We start from the raw sequence: 18,725 nt of genomic DNA, 5'->3' as shown, positions 1-18,725 counted from the left end.
GGAGGAGGAAGAAGAAGAAGAAGAAGGGAGGGAGGGAGAGAGAGGGAGGGGGAGGAGGAGGGGGGAGGGGGGAAGAGGAGGAAGGAGGAGGAAGATGAGGGAGGAGGAGGAAGGAGGACGAAGAAGAAGAAGGGAGGGAGGGAGGGAGAGAGAGGGGGGGAGGAGAAGGGAGAGGAGGAGGAGGGAGGGGGAGGAGGAAGAAGGGGAGGAGGAGAAGAAGGGGAGGAGGAGGAAGAAGGATTAAGGAATTTAGAGGAAGCAAAGTAGAGTGGAATTTCTGACTCTAATAATGTATCATAGAGATTTATATTTCACTTATACCAACATCTTTACTATCTTGGATATCACATTTGATCATCAAATTACCAACAGTCTCCTACAATACACTGTAATAAATTCACAGTCAGAACTTCAGTATGCCTCAAACTGTGACGGGATAGATGAATCCATAGGCACCGCATAATACAAGCTATCAACTGAAAATAGATGAACAGATGAATGCAAATACCTCCAAGCAAGAAGTATCCAGAAAAGGTATTCCTGAAAGTGACAGCCATGCTTTCGATGGCAGAAAGCCACTGGGACAAAGTTGTGCATACATAATTAAACAGGAAGATCTGCTGCTTGTTTTTGTTTTCAAGTGCAAAGTTCTATTTTATCAGAACATTTTAACAATGTAGAGTGCATGGAATTATCATAGAAAAACAAAATACTGTGGTCGTTTATAGAAATTAGTAAGAATAACACATTTATAAAGTATTCTGACAGTTATCTTGTTAAACTTGACATTTTAGGGATTATACCCAAGAAATGAAAATAAAGCCAACTTCTAGTGCACCTTGACCTTCTCTATTTAGATTAGTTTCAGTGAAAGCCTAAGAACTGTTTTGGTACTCAATGCTATAAAACTGACCAAGACCTCGAAACATTAGATATAATCCATCATGCAATTATTATGCTTCTCGTTTCCAGCTATCACACCAAGTTATTTTTCCCCCTACCTCAGCCTTCAAACCAATTTTGTGTCATTCCTCATGGAAATGTGTTTGCAACGAAGATACACATACAAACAACAGTCAGCTGTACTGCTAACATCTGTTTTACAAAGAAAAACATGGATATGTGTATGGCATCACATATTTGCTATTCTTTCTTGCCAGATACAAAATTCTCCCCTTTCTGGATGCTACTTAGCAGATGCAAGGCACCATTTGTTGTTAAACTTAGTAATTTCAATTATTTTCTCAAACCCTGACTTTGGGAAGAAGTACTTATTAATCAGCATTTCTCCTGTCTTCGACAAAGATGCATTCACCTAGAAACCAGAAAGATTGACCTCAAAGTTATCAAAGAATCTACTGACTAAATGCAAAAGGAAACATTTTCAGAAGACAGAGTTCTATTTTTATGATAAAGAAAATTTCATTAGAGCATCACCATTAGCTGGGTGGCTAGGACACAGAGAGGCTCACTCCACTTGACAAAGATCCTGTTTGAGGCAGAGGTGTGGAGGCTTTGTTTAGGTTGTACAGATAGGGACACTGGACGTTTTACCCATGTTGGAAAAAAGAGCACATAATGAAATGTCGATAGCCAGAACCCTTGAGGAAATCATCTGAACATATATCTCACCTAAGAAAGTATCACTTCCGTACCAAAGCTCTGTGATTCTACATGACACAGGTCATGGTAACACGGCAGGAATCTTTTCCTCAAATAATGTCTTATCTGTAACCTTGAACTTAACTGTCCTGGAAAAGAGAAAACAGAGCCCTTCTGGTCAAATAAGAGACTGGAGGAAGGAGGGAGGAATGTCTTCCTCTCTGCCTGGGGGTACCAAGGGATGCTCCCTACTCATCTGCCATCAGGGTTTGCCTAGAGTTCCGAACATGGCCAGCCAGCTCCCCGCAGAACTTTTCTGGTAAAAAGCAGCCAAGGTGAGAAGCTTTTCTCTGTCAATTTTCTTCTCAAGGATATGGAAATTGTTCATTGGGATTACTCTCCTTTCTCTTCATATTTCTGGGGAGACAAATAACTAAATTTCAAATTCGCAGGAAAAATGTCTTAAAAGTCAAGAATCTAGCAAAAAAGAACAGCAGTGCTGACACTCAAGAGGGGAGAACTATAATATGTAACTTAACACAGGAGTAATATATTCTGGGATCGTAAGAGAAGTGGTCAGGCACATCTGATCTTATCAGAAATAATTAGCACATTTGTTTTCTCCGGACCTAGTCTCCAATCAATTCTATTGATGATATCCTTTGGAAATGTATTTCATTTCATACTAAAACACAGAGGTCAAACACTTAAATTTTTACACCTGGCTAAAAATCTCTAGCATGCTGACTAAACTTTCCAGTTGGTCAGAAGTCAGAGGCAGAGCTCTACAGCCTTCACCTTCAAATACCCTCTAACCAGCCTTGCTTTCTCACACAAGCAGCATGGACAAAGCCGGGTGGGCAGTCAGCACCAAAAGTCGGATGTGTTACCCCACCATTCAGGGGACATCAGCAGGACGATGCTCTGACCTCACAGCCAAGTCTCACTTAAGTAGGAAAAAAGGTGCAGAAAGTTACGACAAGGTCTAATCGCAACTGAAACAGAATTCATAAAGGCAGGGCTTTGTGAAGCAAAGCCGATTGCTTTCACGGGTACTATCTGGGGGAGTAACAGCAGTAAGTTATGACCACGAGTCTCAGCAAAGGTGTGCAACTTGGGATCAGGTCGCTATCTTCTGTGACCTCCGTACAGTATAGTCAATTTATGTGATTTATTACAGCCTTGCCTTCTAGACGGGGAATGACAACCAGGGAGGGGCACTCAAATGCTGAGTGTGATAAATGTAAAAATAACATGGCTGGGGGAACCTTGAAAGCAAAGACAAGTTAGAAGCTTTTTGCTTCTTCTGTTTAGAAAGAGTTTTGATCAAAATTTAAAATCGGTCTTACCAAATGTATGCTTTATGTTTTATATGTGGAACCAGCTGGCACCTGGGACTCACAGTCAGGGTCCGCAATGGGGGTGGTAAGGGGTGTGTAGATGGGGGATAGAGATGGGTACAAACTCGGACCCCTAAGTGACCTCGAAAGTGAGCAGATTCCAATGTTTGTTCTATTCAAACTAACACGGTCACTAGTTTGTAGAGTAAACTAGATTCTAGTTTGTCCCTGGGATCTCACTAGTCTAAATATTCTACGTGACCGTGACTTTATAATTAAAGAATCGCAAAATGCGGTTTCAAGAAATAGCCCCGCGGCACGGTTTACTTATGTAAGAAAGGAATACATTTTCATTCCTCTATCCCTACATCTCCACCTCCACCATTTCTTGGTGTACCAAGAAGTGGGGACCATGGCTGGATGGGGCTGTGTGTTCAGGAATGGAATGCCAGTGTCTGAAGAGCCTAACGCAGAAGGAGCCAGTGTAGTCTTTCAACAGCATGGCGCCCCCAAGGACCACGTGACACCCATTTTGCACACCCTTCACCTGTTCGCAAGGGAGTTGTCTCTGAAGGTCAAACAGGGCTTGACTGCATTGTAGGCAAGTGTAATGTGACACTCTCGTTGGCAATTTTAGCCCCCACGCAAAGGGAAGCAGATGAAAGCAGGGGAGAGGGAACAAAATCTGTGCCTGAAGACACTTGCTGCTTTTGACACATGTTCTCATCACTTTGCTTAAGTGGCTGACAGTACCCACTATCAGCTTAACACACTTCCCCACTAGCAGAACTACCTATCCCAAGCCCTGGAGTATTAAATAACAGCTTTGGAGACATGGCATGCAACGGTCACGGCCAAGGCTGCAAGGTTCCTCAGACGTGAATGGTGTGAAAGAACAAAGAAACTGTGATTTCTAAAAACAGGATGGGCTGTCACCGCCTTGTGTGCCTGTGTAGAACACACAAAGCACATGGCTCCTTTCAAGTCACCTGGGATGTGAAACAGCTAGATGATGAACCTCGGAAGCAAGCCTTTATCCACTTACTGAGAACCTACTGCACTGTTCTAGATGCTTGGGATAATGGAGGGACAACTAAGACCCTCGCCCTCATGGAGCCTACAGTCTACCAGAGGGAACAGATGATAAAATATCAACATGGTAAGTAAATGCTTTGTGAAAGCAGAGGGGCATGTCGCCACGTGAAGTAAGGAGAGCAGAGCCAGCCTCCGTGCGATTTGAGCCAAGAGCTGACAGTAGGTCACCCAAGAGCTGCCCAAGCGGAGGGAAGGAAGCAGAGTCCTGAGGTAGGAGGAGGAAGGCCAGGGTATCAGAAGGCATGCTCTCCCTCTCAAATCTAGATGCCGATTTTCATCACTACTTTCTGGCACAAAACAGGGATGCAATTCATGGTGAATGAATGACTCGAAGGCCAATCAACACAACAATGTCCAATTCACACATTTAATTCAATCCACGGGTTGGGCTTCCTCAGACACTGTACGCAAAATGTACTGGTGAAAGGTTTATCAGATTTTCAAAGGAATTTCAAAAGCTAACCTTCACACCTTTATTTCCAGGAACATTCATGGAAAGTGGAAAAGTGGGTTCTATTATGTAAGAAGGAATCCCTCACACAAAGTCTACTTTTGGCCGAAGCTCAATGACAACTTTCTTTTAAGAAGAGACAGGGCACCTGAGTGGCTCAGTCAGTTAGGCATCCGACTCTTGATCTCGACTCAGGTCATGGGATCGAGCACTGACTGGACAGCACAGAGCTCTCTTGGGATTCTCTCTCTCTGTCCCTTCTTCACTTGCATGCACAAGCTCGCTCACACTCTCCCTCTCAAAATAAACTTTAAAAAAAATTTTTAAAGGGTGCCAGGGTGGCTCAGTCAGTAAGCATCCAACTTCAGCTAAGGTCATCATCTCAGGGTTTGTGGGTTCGAGCCCCACATTGGGTTCTATGCTGACAGCTCAGAGCTTGGAGTCTGCTTCAGGTTCTGTGACTCCCTCTCTCTCTGCTCCTCCCCTGCTTGCACTCTCTCTCTCTCTCTCACCCCCAAAAAAGAAAAAGAAATAAAAATAAAAATAAACATTAAAAAAATAAAAAGAGAGTACGTTGCAAGAGCAGGAGACAAGAACCACACAATTAGTAGGCAGGCAGGCGTGAGCACCTTCTATCTATCCCATTCCCATTACGGGGTGTGCCAACTCCCCACGGCACACTATGTCAACTGGAGGCCTGCATTTGATCCTTAGACCTCAGGGGTGACCTTCAAAATAAAATAAAGACAGTCCAACACGAAAAACAGGTTAAATCAAGTTAGGAGAGGGGAATAAAAGGAAAAAAGGGCTAAAGAATTCAATGACAGCAAGAAAAGAACTATCCTCTCTGTCCCACAATCTGTCACTGCAGAGCCTTCCAAGTAAACATGCACGTGGGCAAAAAGAAAGTGGAATCCCATAGTTGTCCTCACAACTACTTTCCTTGTCAATGTGACATGCAATTACTAGGAGCTACTGAATTCTCACTTCATAGCAGTCATATGTAAATGAGACTAGAAGGTTACATTTCTGGAAAATCTACAGTTTAGTACCAAAGCCCCCTCACAATCTCCCATTTCAACTGCCTATTCAATCTTTCAGTTACTCCTAATGACTCATTTCTATTTAGGCCAGCTCTTTCTAATATCTGAATGCACGATGTCATGGTTTCTTTCTTAAATTCTGCTAAAAATTTCATTTAGTCCACTTTCCATGTAGTAAAAAGGAAAAAGGAAAAAGCTGTTAAAAATCTCTATTGTCACCGCATCAGATGAGAAAGCAAGCATTATAAAATAGGTTCGGACTTAAAAAGAGAAAATCACTTTGCTTATAATGAAAAGTTATACCTAATGGCAGTTTTCAAATGCAATTTTGCTTAGAAATTATTTTTACAAAATCTTGTGTCACTAATCTCAACACGGTATCCCTTTTTCCACTTTTTAAATTATCTTCTCTGGTAATCCAACACAGATACTTGTAGGATTCTGTAATCTTTTGTATTCTGGGACAAATTAAGTAATTTTTCCTTTTGAATTTTTTTTAACTCAAAAAGTAAACAAATTAAAAGTATGTAGTTTGGAGGTGGGGGGGGGACCCAATTGCATGTATACTTTCTATCTGCTAAATGAAACACAATGGTTGACAAAACCATATATACATATGCAGAGTCAATGTTTTATGTTTTTGTTGCACAAAAAATTAACTTTTGCTTTGGAACTGTATAGTAGAAGACATTATCTGGACATGATTTATAAAGTACGGTATAACGTTCATCAAACAAGTATCCCTGTTGGGTCGGGCAGGGGAGGAAAGAGCACATCCTTCAGGTATCTCTAGGCAGTTACCCTTGACTTTTAAAAATATTCCCTATCCTACTGCTACCCAATGCTAAAAAGCAGCTATTTATCCTTGCATTCTGCTCCTTTATTCTTGTTACCTCATTCATATGTTCTAGAATAAGCCAACGTTCAAGAAGGCATGATTGTATCAGAATCCCTTCCAGAAAGACACTGTAATGCCACAGGCAGTTTTACTCAACATGCAACCACGGCAAATGGGTCCACCTGTTTTAAACATACCTTGCCAAACCTTTCTCAGTCTGAGAAAAAAAAAAAAAATTATGTAGGGGGGGAAAAAAAAAAGAAAGAACAAAAAGCTTGAAATTTACCGATGAAGAAATGAGTATTTAACAAAGGTGATAACAGCAAAACGGAGCAAAGGGCTGGTCTTTGTGTGAAAATGAACAGAAGAAAAATCTTAAAACGACCAGCTGTGCACAAAGCTAGAATGTGGACCATCTCCAGTATCAAGGAGTGGTTTTTGAATCAAGGTGGTTTCCATTTAAGAAAAGTATTCAGTAAGTTTTTTCTTCTCATGAGGGCCAAGCACCGTAGAGGCATTAATGCTACAAATGACATTGCCGATGAAAGAAGGGAACTCCCTCTACATCTAGACTGAGTACAGGATTAGGTTTCAGCTGCAGCCACAGTGTTTCTGGAGAGGAAACCCAGAGGTAGATACCAGGTTATAAAAACAATGGTTTCTTCTCTGCTGAGTTCTGGGGTCACTTTATTACTTTCTACACTTCTCCATACCAATCAAATTAACGTTACATCTACTGACGTTAGACTTACCCTCTTCTTTCCTTAAAGGATTATTTATATGTATAACGAGCAATTAAAGAATAAGGATGCAAGAGATGTTTAATTCAATGGCAACTATAAAAACAGGGTTTCAAGACACTGACCAAGTTCTCATACACCATCTCCGTCTTTTGACAACTCCCTACCCCACAAACACAAATTTCCAGTCTTGTAATGGTTGACCCAGTTTTTATGTACCATATATAAATTGAGGTAAGGCTGTCAGAGTAAGTTTCTGCTCAGAGCACACTACGGTCCGACGCAAATGGTAGGCTTTTCCTTAAAAAAAAAAAAGGGGGGGGAGGGGGAGCGGGGGTACACCATGAAGCAATCGCTCATTAACACTGACCTTGTTGTTGCTCACTGTCTGCTTCAGCTTTTGAAGAACCTGGTGCAACAGGAAGGGGTCGAGGTGGTCGGGGCTTTGGTGTGGGAGGCGAGATTTTTTTCCTTCCAATATATTCAACGTAAGTTCCTGGAAAGTCCCCTCTTTCCCCCGTGGTTTCATTATAACCATTTAACCAGCCAATTTCTTCAGGCCTGGCTTCCTGTCCGTCACTGAATCCAAGAGCTACTAAAGACCCTTTATTCACAGTCAATACATCGCCCAAGTGCAAGTCAATATCTTCTTCTCGTTCCTTTTTGTAATCATACAGCGCCCGGTACTGGTAGCCCTCGGCACTCATGGTTGCAAACCTGTCACCATGCAACAGACGTCTCGTTACACACTGCAGTCTGATTTTACGTTTCTATGGAAAGCGAATTCAGAGAGTATGTTAAGATTCCTAATATGTGTCCAGCAGAGGACAAAGGACAACTCTCCAAAGGTTTAAGAGGAGAGGTGACTGGATGTCCGGCTGTCCATCTGTCCTCCATCAATGGTGTGACTGAAGACAGAGTGCCACTTCCTCTGCGGCCCGCAGTCCTCCCACTGGCTTCCTTTTCAGCAACTCGTCAACACTTGGCCTCCAGGCTGACTCTCACAGCGAGGCCCAATCCTTTCTGACATTCTTGTCACACTGTCCATCTGGCGTCTGATTTTACTGTTGCACTCCACACGTGAGCTTCACCTAGCAAAGGAAAAACAAAGCTTATGAATGAACATCACACTTTGCCATCTGTGTGAATTTGAATTTCTACTTCCATTCAACAAGTATTTAATCAATTTGGCATACATGCACAGGCCGGTGTGCTATTGCTCAACATGATACATACAACAAAGATTAGTAAGAACACCAGGCAGGGGTGGGAGGTGTGCTGGCATGTGGCAGTGTCTCAGAGATAAGAAGGGTAAACAAGGAACCATAACACTAGGTCAGTACCCTAAGACAGGCAGAGACTAAGTGCTATTGGGTTCGATGAGGGAGGGACCACATCTAACTGCAGGGATCTGAAGACAGAATGGAATGTGGAGCATGATCTTAGGTACAGATGTGACTAAGCAAATGTCATATTCTGGGAAGAGCTAGAACAGGCAGTCCAATCCATCTGAAGCCAAAGAGGGAACACTGGATCTGGATTAGGAAGATAGGTAGGGGTTATATGACATGATGCATGCCTGCACTGAGTTTGTGAGTCATGTGGTCCGATTTAGGGCGCCACCGAAAATCCGTGGAGAGAGGGGAGCAGCAAGGTCAGAGATGCACTTAAAGAATCTCAATCTAGTAACAGCGACTAGGGCAGATTGGCATAGGGATAGAAGAGGTGAGGAAAGGTGTCAACCGTGTTCTGCAGTGGTCTGGGCAAAAGGGTCCTGAGGGCATGAACCAAGGTGGCAGCAGAAGGTATGGAAAGGAGAAGAATGAAATAACAGACGCTGCCGAAGAAGCCTGAGTGGATGCGGCAATGCTCCAATGTGGGTCAGGACAGCAGCAAAAGGCCTGAACCTGAGTTCGTTAAAAGAATTTAGCCACGGGTATCAGGCAAAGGGAAGCCAAGAGGACTGACAGGCTTACAGATGCAAGGACGGTGGGAGGCAGGGGAAAACCTGGTCTGGGACTCTAAGACAGGGAACACACTACAGATCTGGTGATCAGCTGCAAATAAGGCAAGCCTGAACTCAGCGGAATGGAGGAACTCACAAGGAAAAATATTAAAGGTTAAAAAATGATCCAAGGATCAAACACTGGGGTTTGCTGAACACACCTGAAAAAGCAAAGTCACGCTTTGGACACAAACCCTATGTGCGGGAAATAATAAATTAGAGGGTTTTGGTGGGAAAAGCGAATCCCTGAGACCAAATCCCACAGGGGCCTCCAGCAGGGAGGAAAATGAGGCAAGGCCAGGTAACCTGGGCTCTGCCCATCACCGCATCATCACTGGCTTTTGGGAAAGCAGACCCCGGTCTAGAGGTATTGAGGATACTAACTAGAATTTGAGGAGTTAAGGAACTGAAGAGAAAGCAGAGATGGTTGTGGGAGATCACCCTGGAAAGACAACCCCAGTGTCGGGGAAAACGAGCAGTTGCAAGCTTTTCGCTTTTTTTTAACATAGTGGAGGCAGAGGGATTCCAGACTCTCGAGAGGGAAAGTCAGCAAGGGGCCTGCCTGCCAATAGAACAGGGTGTCCATGTACATGCTTTGCACCCTAGTTGTTTCTCAATGCTATCTTTATTACAAAGAGTAAAAGCAACCTAAAGGTTTCAGTTAAGCTGGCCAAGTCACAAAGCCATCAGCAACAGCCACAGAATATCAGTGTTCTATATCAAAGACAGCTTGATACGTTTTAACGAGTGGGGCCACTATAGATGTTTAGTATTAAAGGAACTCATCGGCGTATGCATCTTAAGAAGTAAGATCTAATCGCAGACAGTAATGTTGGCATTCAGAAGCATAAAGCATTCAACTTTACATGGTTATAGAGCCTCTTAGCCATAGTACAATAACACTCTTAGGAGAGTTAAAATTAAAAGAACTAAAAAACAAACACTGGAAACCTTTGCAGAGTAAGAATATTAATTTGAGATAGATATTCTACTTTGTGTTTCAGTCATCGGATTAAAAAAAAATTAAAGCAACCAGCAGGGTGTAGGAGAAAAATAAACTATATTATGTTTGAAGACAACCTCTCCTTTTGATAGATCCAGGATCAAATTAAATATTCACTGCAGAAATTCACACAAAAATGTAGAACTAGCAAATTTCGTTTTTAGTACTAATGTACTCTGTACAAATGAGACACAGAACTCTAAAGAACATGAAAATTTACATATCCCTAAATGCCTGGAAACCAGGCAACATGCCTAAGAATAATTTAATTCCTCCAAATCTGCCTTGAAATTTTTGTTAGCTTTTCCTGGCAATGTAGGTCTTTATGGAAAAAAAAAAAAAAACAAAAAAAAACATCTTCAACTAGTAGGTTGGAGAGATCTTCCCACCAGCTGCTGCCTATGGCTTCCTCTATTTCAACAACCCAGTGGGCCAGTTTGGTGAGATTCTTCACAGAATGGCGAGTATTTTATGCTCCCTCTCTTCCTCCCTTTCTCTCTCCCTCCCGCCCTGTCTCTCTTAATCACTCTCTCCCCCACACAGCCCTCAGCAGCCACCAGGCCCCCCATCACAGCACACCTCTGTAGATATACATGTTCCTCAACAGAGGAGGCCACACTAAGAGGCTCCACGTGTGGTCAAGGTTTTACAAACCTGAAAATTATACTAATGTTGGCCTGAGGCTAAATCTGTGCAAAGAGGAAAAAAACCCTGAGGAACTTGATGATCTCAAGAAGGCCAGACCTGAGAGTTAGCAATTCCCACCCAGGTGCCAGAGACCCATATATCTCTACAAATTCCCGTCCCTCAATGTTTGTAAGGAGAACCTGACTTTCCCTGTTAGAAGAATCCTGTGCAGAATTCTGGGCTCTCATTGGATTTTAAAAAAAAGCAAAAAAACAAAAAAACAAAAACAACAAAAAGCCACATCTTCTATGATGCTAAGATTATAAGAACACACCATTCCTGTCTTCTGGGACTCAACAATGCCAAGGCCACGAAGATCAATCAAAACAATTCAAGGTTGGCCAAGATTCAGTGCCAACAAAGTGGTTGGAGAGCAACCTTGTAAGAGAAGAGGGAGAGCTGACTAGTCATGTGGGTGGGGACTGGATAGTGTCCTGTCCCTATCCTGTCTTGGCCAGGGAGAAGAGGCAGGCTCTTCTACCCTGCTGCACAATACACAATTTCTCCCGATGGCCATCCCATTTCAATGACGGTCACTGTCATATTGATCATCATGGGCATCATCTAACACTACTGGAAGCTGTATGTATACTAATCTATCCAATCTTTTTCCTCTTCCTCCTTATCTAATACTTACTGGGAGCTCTGTGTGTATTAACTCATTCAATCAGAATCATCTAACGCTTAATGGGATCTATACACGGCCCAGCATGTTGGGTCAATACTCAGCATAACTCTGAGGCAGCACTATCAATATTCTCATTTTGCAGAGGAGGAAACTGAGATAACAAAGAATTTAGTACCTTGGCCATGGTAACACTGATCAACTGATGGGAGGAATCACAAGCCACCTTCAAGTACTTTAGCTCCAGGTCTGACACTTTTAACACCACGAAAACCTACTGCCCAAATTCAACTTGCTTTGATGACAAAAGACAGCCCTGGTGGGTCCATGGGGTCAATGATGCAGATTCCTTGCCTGCATACTCTGGCCCCCCAGATTAACCTTGAATGTCTGCTTTCTATTTACTCTCTGTGACAGTGGCCCTACTGATAGTGTCTGTGGCTCTTTCACAAACACACCTGCCAAAAAAAGCCACTACAACCTGGCAGCAGTCCCATCAAGTTCAGGACCCAGTATCTTAGACAATGCAAATTTTCTTCCAAAGAGACTTCAGTAAAATGCATCCTTGCCAAAGAAGTCTATAAACTATGAATAAAAGAATACTGGGCACATCACTTCTGGAAGGCTGCCCACTTCTGGAATCCTGCCCACTTCTGCTCTAAGAGCTTCAACTACTGCCACCTGTACCCCTCTTGGCATCTATGTCCCCTACCGCTGTCCCAGGCCCCTGACTACACAATTTCTAACAACTCAGCTCCTCCTGAGGGGGGATATGGGAAACATTAAACCATAGTCACGAGAGCTATCATATCTTGACAACTGGCAAGTTTTTTGTTTTTCGTTTTTCCCTTACCCTCAAATTCTCCCCAGGACTGCAGAAAACTCAGCAGCCTGAGGCATCGGCATTGCCTGTGTAACATAACCCTCCTAAGATCAATTTGGAGCCCAAACTACCCAGATTGACCGGATACATGTTGCCGAGATTCACAAGATTATGGCTCTAATCTCCTTGGCTATGTTCACCTGTCCAATGAACTATTTCCACCTAGCTCCAACATAATTGCTAACATAGTAAAGGTTTTATATGTGAAAAATATCTACCATCCATAAATTAATGTTTTCAAATAAGTAATGCAGTTTTCTAATCTAGGCTCTAAGCTACTGTACATGTAAATTACTGTAAAAGGTATAAAGAAATCCCATCAACAAATAACAAACTTACATAACATCACATGTAATAGTTCAAAATTTCTTTAACAGTAATTATCGTGCTCCAGTATTTCAATCTTTTCAAAGATTGCCTGTCACACCATTTATCAGAAGTATATTTTCTCTCTTTGCTAAGATACTGATCTATTCTTATTCTGTGCCTCAAAATAAAGTTGTGTCTGATGTCTGACAATCAGCAATCCATGACTTCTTAATGTTCAAATGCCTCAATGTAAATTTTCAATTTAACACTCTAACCTGCAGGCATTCTGGCAGAGAACCAAACAAAATTCTTTGCAAAGTACTCTGACTTTGTGTTGACTTACTCCCCTTTTACAAAGGACAAGGATTTACCAAACTTAATGGGAGGAAGGAATATAAGATATTTTAAAATCACTTGAAATAAATCAAGAATATACTCTAATCATACAATTCAATCCTGTGGTTGAATTAGCAGTTTGGCACTGGGTCCCAACACGCATTGGATCTTCGACTCAGATGCAAAGGCCATGGAGGGTTCATGGACCCCGACCCCCACTTCCCTACATTCCATTTCTCTGTCCTCCCGGTGCTAGGTCTGAGTCTAGGGCAAGCTCCCAACCTAAATTAAGAAATTATTTACAAAGCTTTCCACCTTTCAAGTATAGTGTTCTGGAAATCATAAAAATCAAAGTCAGAGCAAAGTTAAATTGAACCTAAATCAATAGTCATCAAACACCCCCATTCATTTTCAAACCAACCAGAACGTGCTGATGGTTGCAACCCTCAGGGCTTAGTCCCTACTGTGGGCAAGCAGGGTGTTTAGATGAAGACTCCTGCCTGCAAGCCCGTTTGGCACCCCAAGAGCAGTGAGGCCAAGAGGGGTACGGGACAGTACAGGGGTACTAGGTGAAATAACCAGGAGGCAGGACTCTGCAGAAAACAAAGTGAGGACACAGAGCCGGAGCACCTGAGGAGGGGCAGAGAACAGAGACCCAGGTCCAGCTGGAGTCATCACCAGGAGGCTGGCAGAAAGATGCCGATGCTCCTCCAGCAGCTTCTGAGGGGCCTCAGAAACATATGCCATCACCCGGGAAAGGCCAGGGGGGTGACTATTCTGGTTCTCTGCCTCATCACGGTGAACAGGTACTGAGGAAAAGGCCATGGAACGAAGAGGACTAAGGAAGATGATCTGAACTGGCTCCTCTTGTGAAAATGCAGCGCTATTTTGCAAAAGTCTTAGCAAGAAGATTAGTATAAGCACTGAGCTTCAGACGCAGGCAGCTGTCCCCATCACTGTCTGGATTTTTAACCTTGGGCAAGTTACTCAGATCTCTCCATGGCACAATTTTATCATCTATGAGGCAGATACAATAAGCAAACCTGCACCTTACAGGGTTACTAGGACGATTAAATGAAATTACATCTATAAAGTACTAAGCTCTGTGCTGGATAATTAGAGCTTAATACAATTAACACCAACGTAGTGTTTACTATGGATCAGGCACAGCTCTTAAGAGTTTCGTATATATCAACTCATTTAACCCTTACAACTTCCTAGATACAATTTGTATCCCCATTTTACTGATGAGAAAACAAGCACAGAAAACTTAGATAATTTGCCTGACGTTACATAGCTAGTGAACTGCGACTATGTTATCATTGATATCATTATTATTATGGCTACTAGTATTCAACATCCCTTACTTCCAATTATACACTTCCTACCTGAAACAGGAAAATTTGCTAGGAATTTGTGTGTGTGTGTGTGTGTTGCCTCTAAATGCTTGCAAACCCTTGTAAATGCATCCTGAAGTTAGCCAAAATAAAAGTCTGCTGTCTACTTAACTTCTTTTCAGACAGACACATAAAGGCAGCAGGTGGACTTTGCCCACCTAGTTCTCTCCCCGCCTGAGGGAGAGGGTGGCTCTGGAGAGACCAGGGAGGGGCCAAGACTTCTCCAACAGGATATGGTGATCTAGCTGCCCTCAAAGAGAAAAGATGACAGGCACTAACACAGTCCTCCAGGGACTAAAGGGAGCTTCGTCCTTAGGTTGCAGCCCTCGCTCCTCCCAGGGTCTGGACCACCGGTGTCCAGCTAGGGAGGGGAGGGGCAAGGCATGCCTGCCCAGGGACCTTGCTTTATTAACTCACTCTGCACAGTGCTGGGGTCTTCTCACACTTTGCCCAAACTCCTGTGATTTCAGTACTTTCTGGGGTGATCCTTAACCTGAAAACTATTTTCACTACAGATGCCTGTGGGTATGTATTTTATTTACTTTAAGGAGGACAATGCTGGGAAGATAAAATCTCCAAAGATGTTTTTATAGCAAGATTTTTTTCTTCAGCAAAAGCTATGCTAAGCTCATTGTACCCTTTCAAAAAAAAAAAAAAAAAAAAAAAAAAACAACATAAGCCAAACAGACAAGTTTATGAGTAATTATGTAGTCTATTTTTCAGCTCATTTGGCATAATGTACATGAAATGGCCTTTAACTGCCATTCTTTTAGGCAAGTAATTCCAATAAGAGCGTTGGCAGAAGCATAACAAGAAATCACATTAGGATATAGGTGGAAGAGACAGAGAAAAAAAGCAATAAATAATACCGATATTTTAAAAATTACTTACAACCTAAGTCTTTTATTAATAGTTGTTACACAATTTATATTGTGCCTTCTAAGGCAAAAAGCTAAATTGATAAGCCATTCCCTCCACTGATAAGCAACCTCATTTTCTAAGAGCTTTACTAAGAGGCTCCATTCTCTTGCCTTCTCTGGCAAATCCCTGTGTCCTCCAAAACACGGAGATCTGTGGGGAGCCTATTTAAAATGTATAACGTACAGAAAAAAACACTTCTCATTTTCTGCTGCATGGTGTATGCCCCACAGGTGAGAGAATTAAAAGCAAAACTCTAAATGCAACCATTATCTCAGCTTTCTATGATCTAACCTAACCATTAAATCACTTTCTTTGAATCTGCTCCTTCACCATCGCTTTATGCAATAAAATGCATTTTGAAAATCACAAAATGCAAACACAATAAAAGGTGAACTGAAATTGTTCCTGTTTTAATGAGCATATGGACAATCTTTCAGAGTGGATGCCTTTTTAGAACCTGACCCCTGAACTATCTAAGAAAAAAAGGAGATTTTGACCAACACACTAATTTAAAAATCACACGGCATTCACGGAAGAATTTAATTAAAGGTATGGTCACACGTTTAACAACACAAGATTTGGGTAGGTAGGTGGTGTATCTTTGCATTGAAGATACAAAACCCTTCAGAAATCAGCTGAGATACAATTGGCATTTCCAGAAGATAAACGCATACTACCAGAATCACTACCAACAACCAAAATATGTGGTAACTGTAACTTATTGTACCACTTCATTCCTCCAAACCAACTTTATGCTGTGCGGATTTCCTGATCTTAATAAATTAAACAAAAAATAGCTAAGAAAAGACAATATAATTAACCAATGGGAAGGGAAGTGCTTTTTCACACTATCAGCATCATACGTGAGAAAAGACACAGTGATAACATCATTTTACAAAAGCAGATAAAACAGCAGATAGACAGTGTGCACCAGAGTTCTGTTATGCAACTGACAAGAACAGGTCCCAAAACAAGATGGAAGTTAGAAAGCAAATGCACATAGCACTTTGAAAGCCAGTTTGAGATACACAGAACTTCCTTCCAATCATAAAAACCCATACATTGTTATGGAAAAGTATGACTATCTACTACCTGCCTACAACTAGCATACAAAAGCTGAAGAGGCCAGCAGTGACATAACCCAACAATTCTGTAAGGCAGGTAGGTCTCCTCCACTGACCTTTCCAGTTTAAACCTTGATTCTGAACCAAACACACCTTCTAGAACTTTACAGGGACCCCCCCCCAAAAAAAAGAATTACTCTTAAGGTATTTTCTTTGTAACAACCAAAAAACACTTGCTTCCCAAAGTTTAAGCAACTTTTGTTTCTAAGAAGCTATCCTCTGAGTTTTAACTGTTAATTTCAAGAAAGGTGAAATGTATTAAGGAACTGTGGGGGGGGGGGTTATTTTTCTTTTTTAAGATTAATATTTGCGGCCTTCTGTGCAGAATTCCCCAAATTCCCAATTATTTGCACCCTGAAGATCCTTTATTCTGAGAGCATACCTCAGAAATAAACATGTCTACTCCGATCTTTTCTAGCTTACCTACCCATCTTTAAAGTGGAAAACGCAACCCAAGCTAATGAAACATTAAAATGCAATTCCAGATAAATGCCTAGGTCAATAAGCTTGGTGAAAGTCCCGCCTAACAACTAAAACTTGAACCTCCTTACGCTGAAATGACAATCTTAGGCTGCACTCAAAACCCGGAACTGTTTTATCCAGTCGTACTTCGCACTGAATGACAAAGAGAAAAAGAACAGAACAGGAAAAGAAAAAAAAGAAAAAAACCAACCCCGTACCGCTTCCAAAGTCAACCCCCGCCCCCCCCCCCAAATAAAGAGTAAACTCATACTCAGACACCAACAGTGCTGCAGCTCCACCAGGGATTAACGGTGGAAGGGAGACCTTTTCCATGTTAACAGCACTCAGGGAAGCCTAAGAATTTCCCCAAATCCAGTTCACACACATTCTGCATTCAACATGTAACAGCCATTCCACTCACACCCTTCTAGTTCATGCTCCAATTCAGGTTACCAAAGTATGTATCGGTACTGGAGTGCCTGGCCTGAGCTTTCCAGTTCTCTTTGTCTTGCGATCTGCGGGGCAGTTTCTGCTCTTGGGAAGTGAGTGTTAGAGCAGCGGTTGCCAGATAATTCCCCCACGATATTTTAGCTCGGGCTTGCCACACTCTCTTGCTCTCCCTAGCCGGCTCCATATTGCTGGGCAGGTCCCTCCACTCTCGCTCCGCGCTACAAAAAGCTGGATTTCCGGGCTGTTGGAGGACCCGGTTAAATATGCCTCCAACAACCTGTCCAGGCCCGGCCGGCACTAAACGCCGTTAGGGCCCCAGCGACCAGCCGCCCCGAGGCGCACTTCCCCCACCCCGGAAGAGGAGGAAGACAAACTTCGGAGGGCGGGGGCTCGGGGCGAGCTCCGGGGACCACCGCCGCCCCACCCGCTCGGGGGAAGGGCCCGAGCAGCTACCCTGGCTGCAGCCGAAGGACGCGGGGGAAGGCTTCGTTCCTTCCCGCTAACTCAAAGGCAACGGTTTGGGCGCTCTGTGAAGGACCCCGGAAAACTGCAAGGCGACAGCAAGGACCCTCAGAAGTGTGCGGTAACGGAGGGGTGGAGACCAGCCCGAGATCGCCTGCAACTCAGGGGACGAATGCGCCCGGCGGCGTGCAGCTAGAGCCAGCTCGGAAGAGGACCGGGGAAACGGGAGCTCTGAGGCGGCCGGGAGCACGCAAAACGCTGGCCATGAGCCGGAGATGCCGGCGGCCAGCCCGCTCTCCCCCGGCTCTGCTCTGCAGGAGAAGCGGCTGCTGGTGACAGGAAGAGAACGGCGGCAGCCGCGCGCGCACGCACTGCCTCCCCCTCCCGGGCACACACACCCGGACCCGCTGCGGCCGCCTACCTCCCCTGCCGGCCGGCTTCCTTCCTCTGCGGGGCCCAGGCTGCAGCGGCGGCCTCCGACGCGCCTCCGACCCGGCCTCGAGCCGCCCGCCGTTCCCGATTCGAGCGCGGCGCCTCCAACCCGCTAGCCCGCAGCCCTCGTCGCGGACGCCGCTTCCTCCAACTCCGCTCCAGCTGCTCGCGACTCCTCTCCGTCAGCCAGCAGCTCCAGCGCCCGGCGCCGGCCCCGCCTCCGGCCCGGCCCAGCGCGCCCCGCCCCCGAGCCCGCGCCAACCAGCGCGCACGTCTCCGCCTCTCTCCGCTGGCGCCGCGCCCTCGGCCGCCGCCACTCACCGTGCCGGCCCTGGAGCTGGGCGGCCGGAGGGGCGGAGCTCCGGCTCTGCGGACCCTTCCTGCCGCCGGGCCGGCCTTCCGCCCCCGGCCGCGGGGATGCCCCGGGCGGCCGGGCCCCGCGCTAGCTCCGCGGCGGAGCGCTCTGGATCTGCGCCAGGCCGCGGCACAGCCAGCTGCCGGTGTCTCCGGGACCAGAGGC

General features: G+C 44.3%; 1 protein-coding gene across 1 annotated transcript in view; it reads right to left on the bottom strand.

Annotated features, from left to right (window-relative positions):
• The window catches only part of PIK3R1 (phosphoinositide-3-kinase regulatory subunit 1), an 86,767-nt gene extending 68,365 nt beyond the window's left edge, over positions 1–18,402 (bottom strand). The window contains exons 1-2 of the mRNA XM_049649554.1: positions 18,195–18,402; positions 7,480–8,200 (exon numbers count right to left, since the gene is read on the bottom strand). Coding sequence (XP_049505511.1) covers positions 7,480–7,816 — 337 coding nt within the window. The 5' untranslated portion in view covers positions 7,817–8,200; positions 18,195–18,402. The remainder of the gene's footprint in view (positions 1–7,479; positions 8,201–18,194) is intronic.
• Positions 18,403–18,725: the final 323 nt, after the last annotated feature.

The sequence above is a fragment of the Panthera uncia genome (genome assembly GCF_023721935.1).
Source record: "Panthera uncia isolate 11264 chromosome A1 unlocalized genomic scaffold, Puncia_PCG_1.0 HiC_scaffold_17, whole genome shotgun sequence".
Classification (NCBI taxonomy): Eukaryota; Metazoa; Chordata; class Mammalia; order Carnivora; family Felidae; genus Panthera; species Panthera uncia.
Note: the sequence above shows the minus strand (reverse complement) of the source record. Positions and strands in the feature narration are given on the sequence as shown.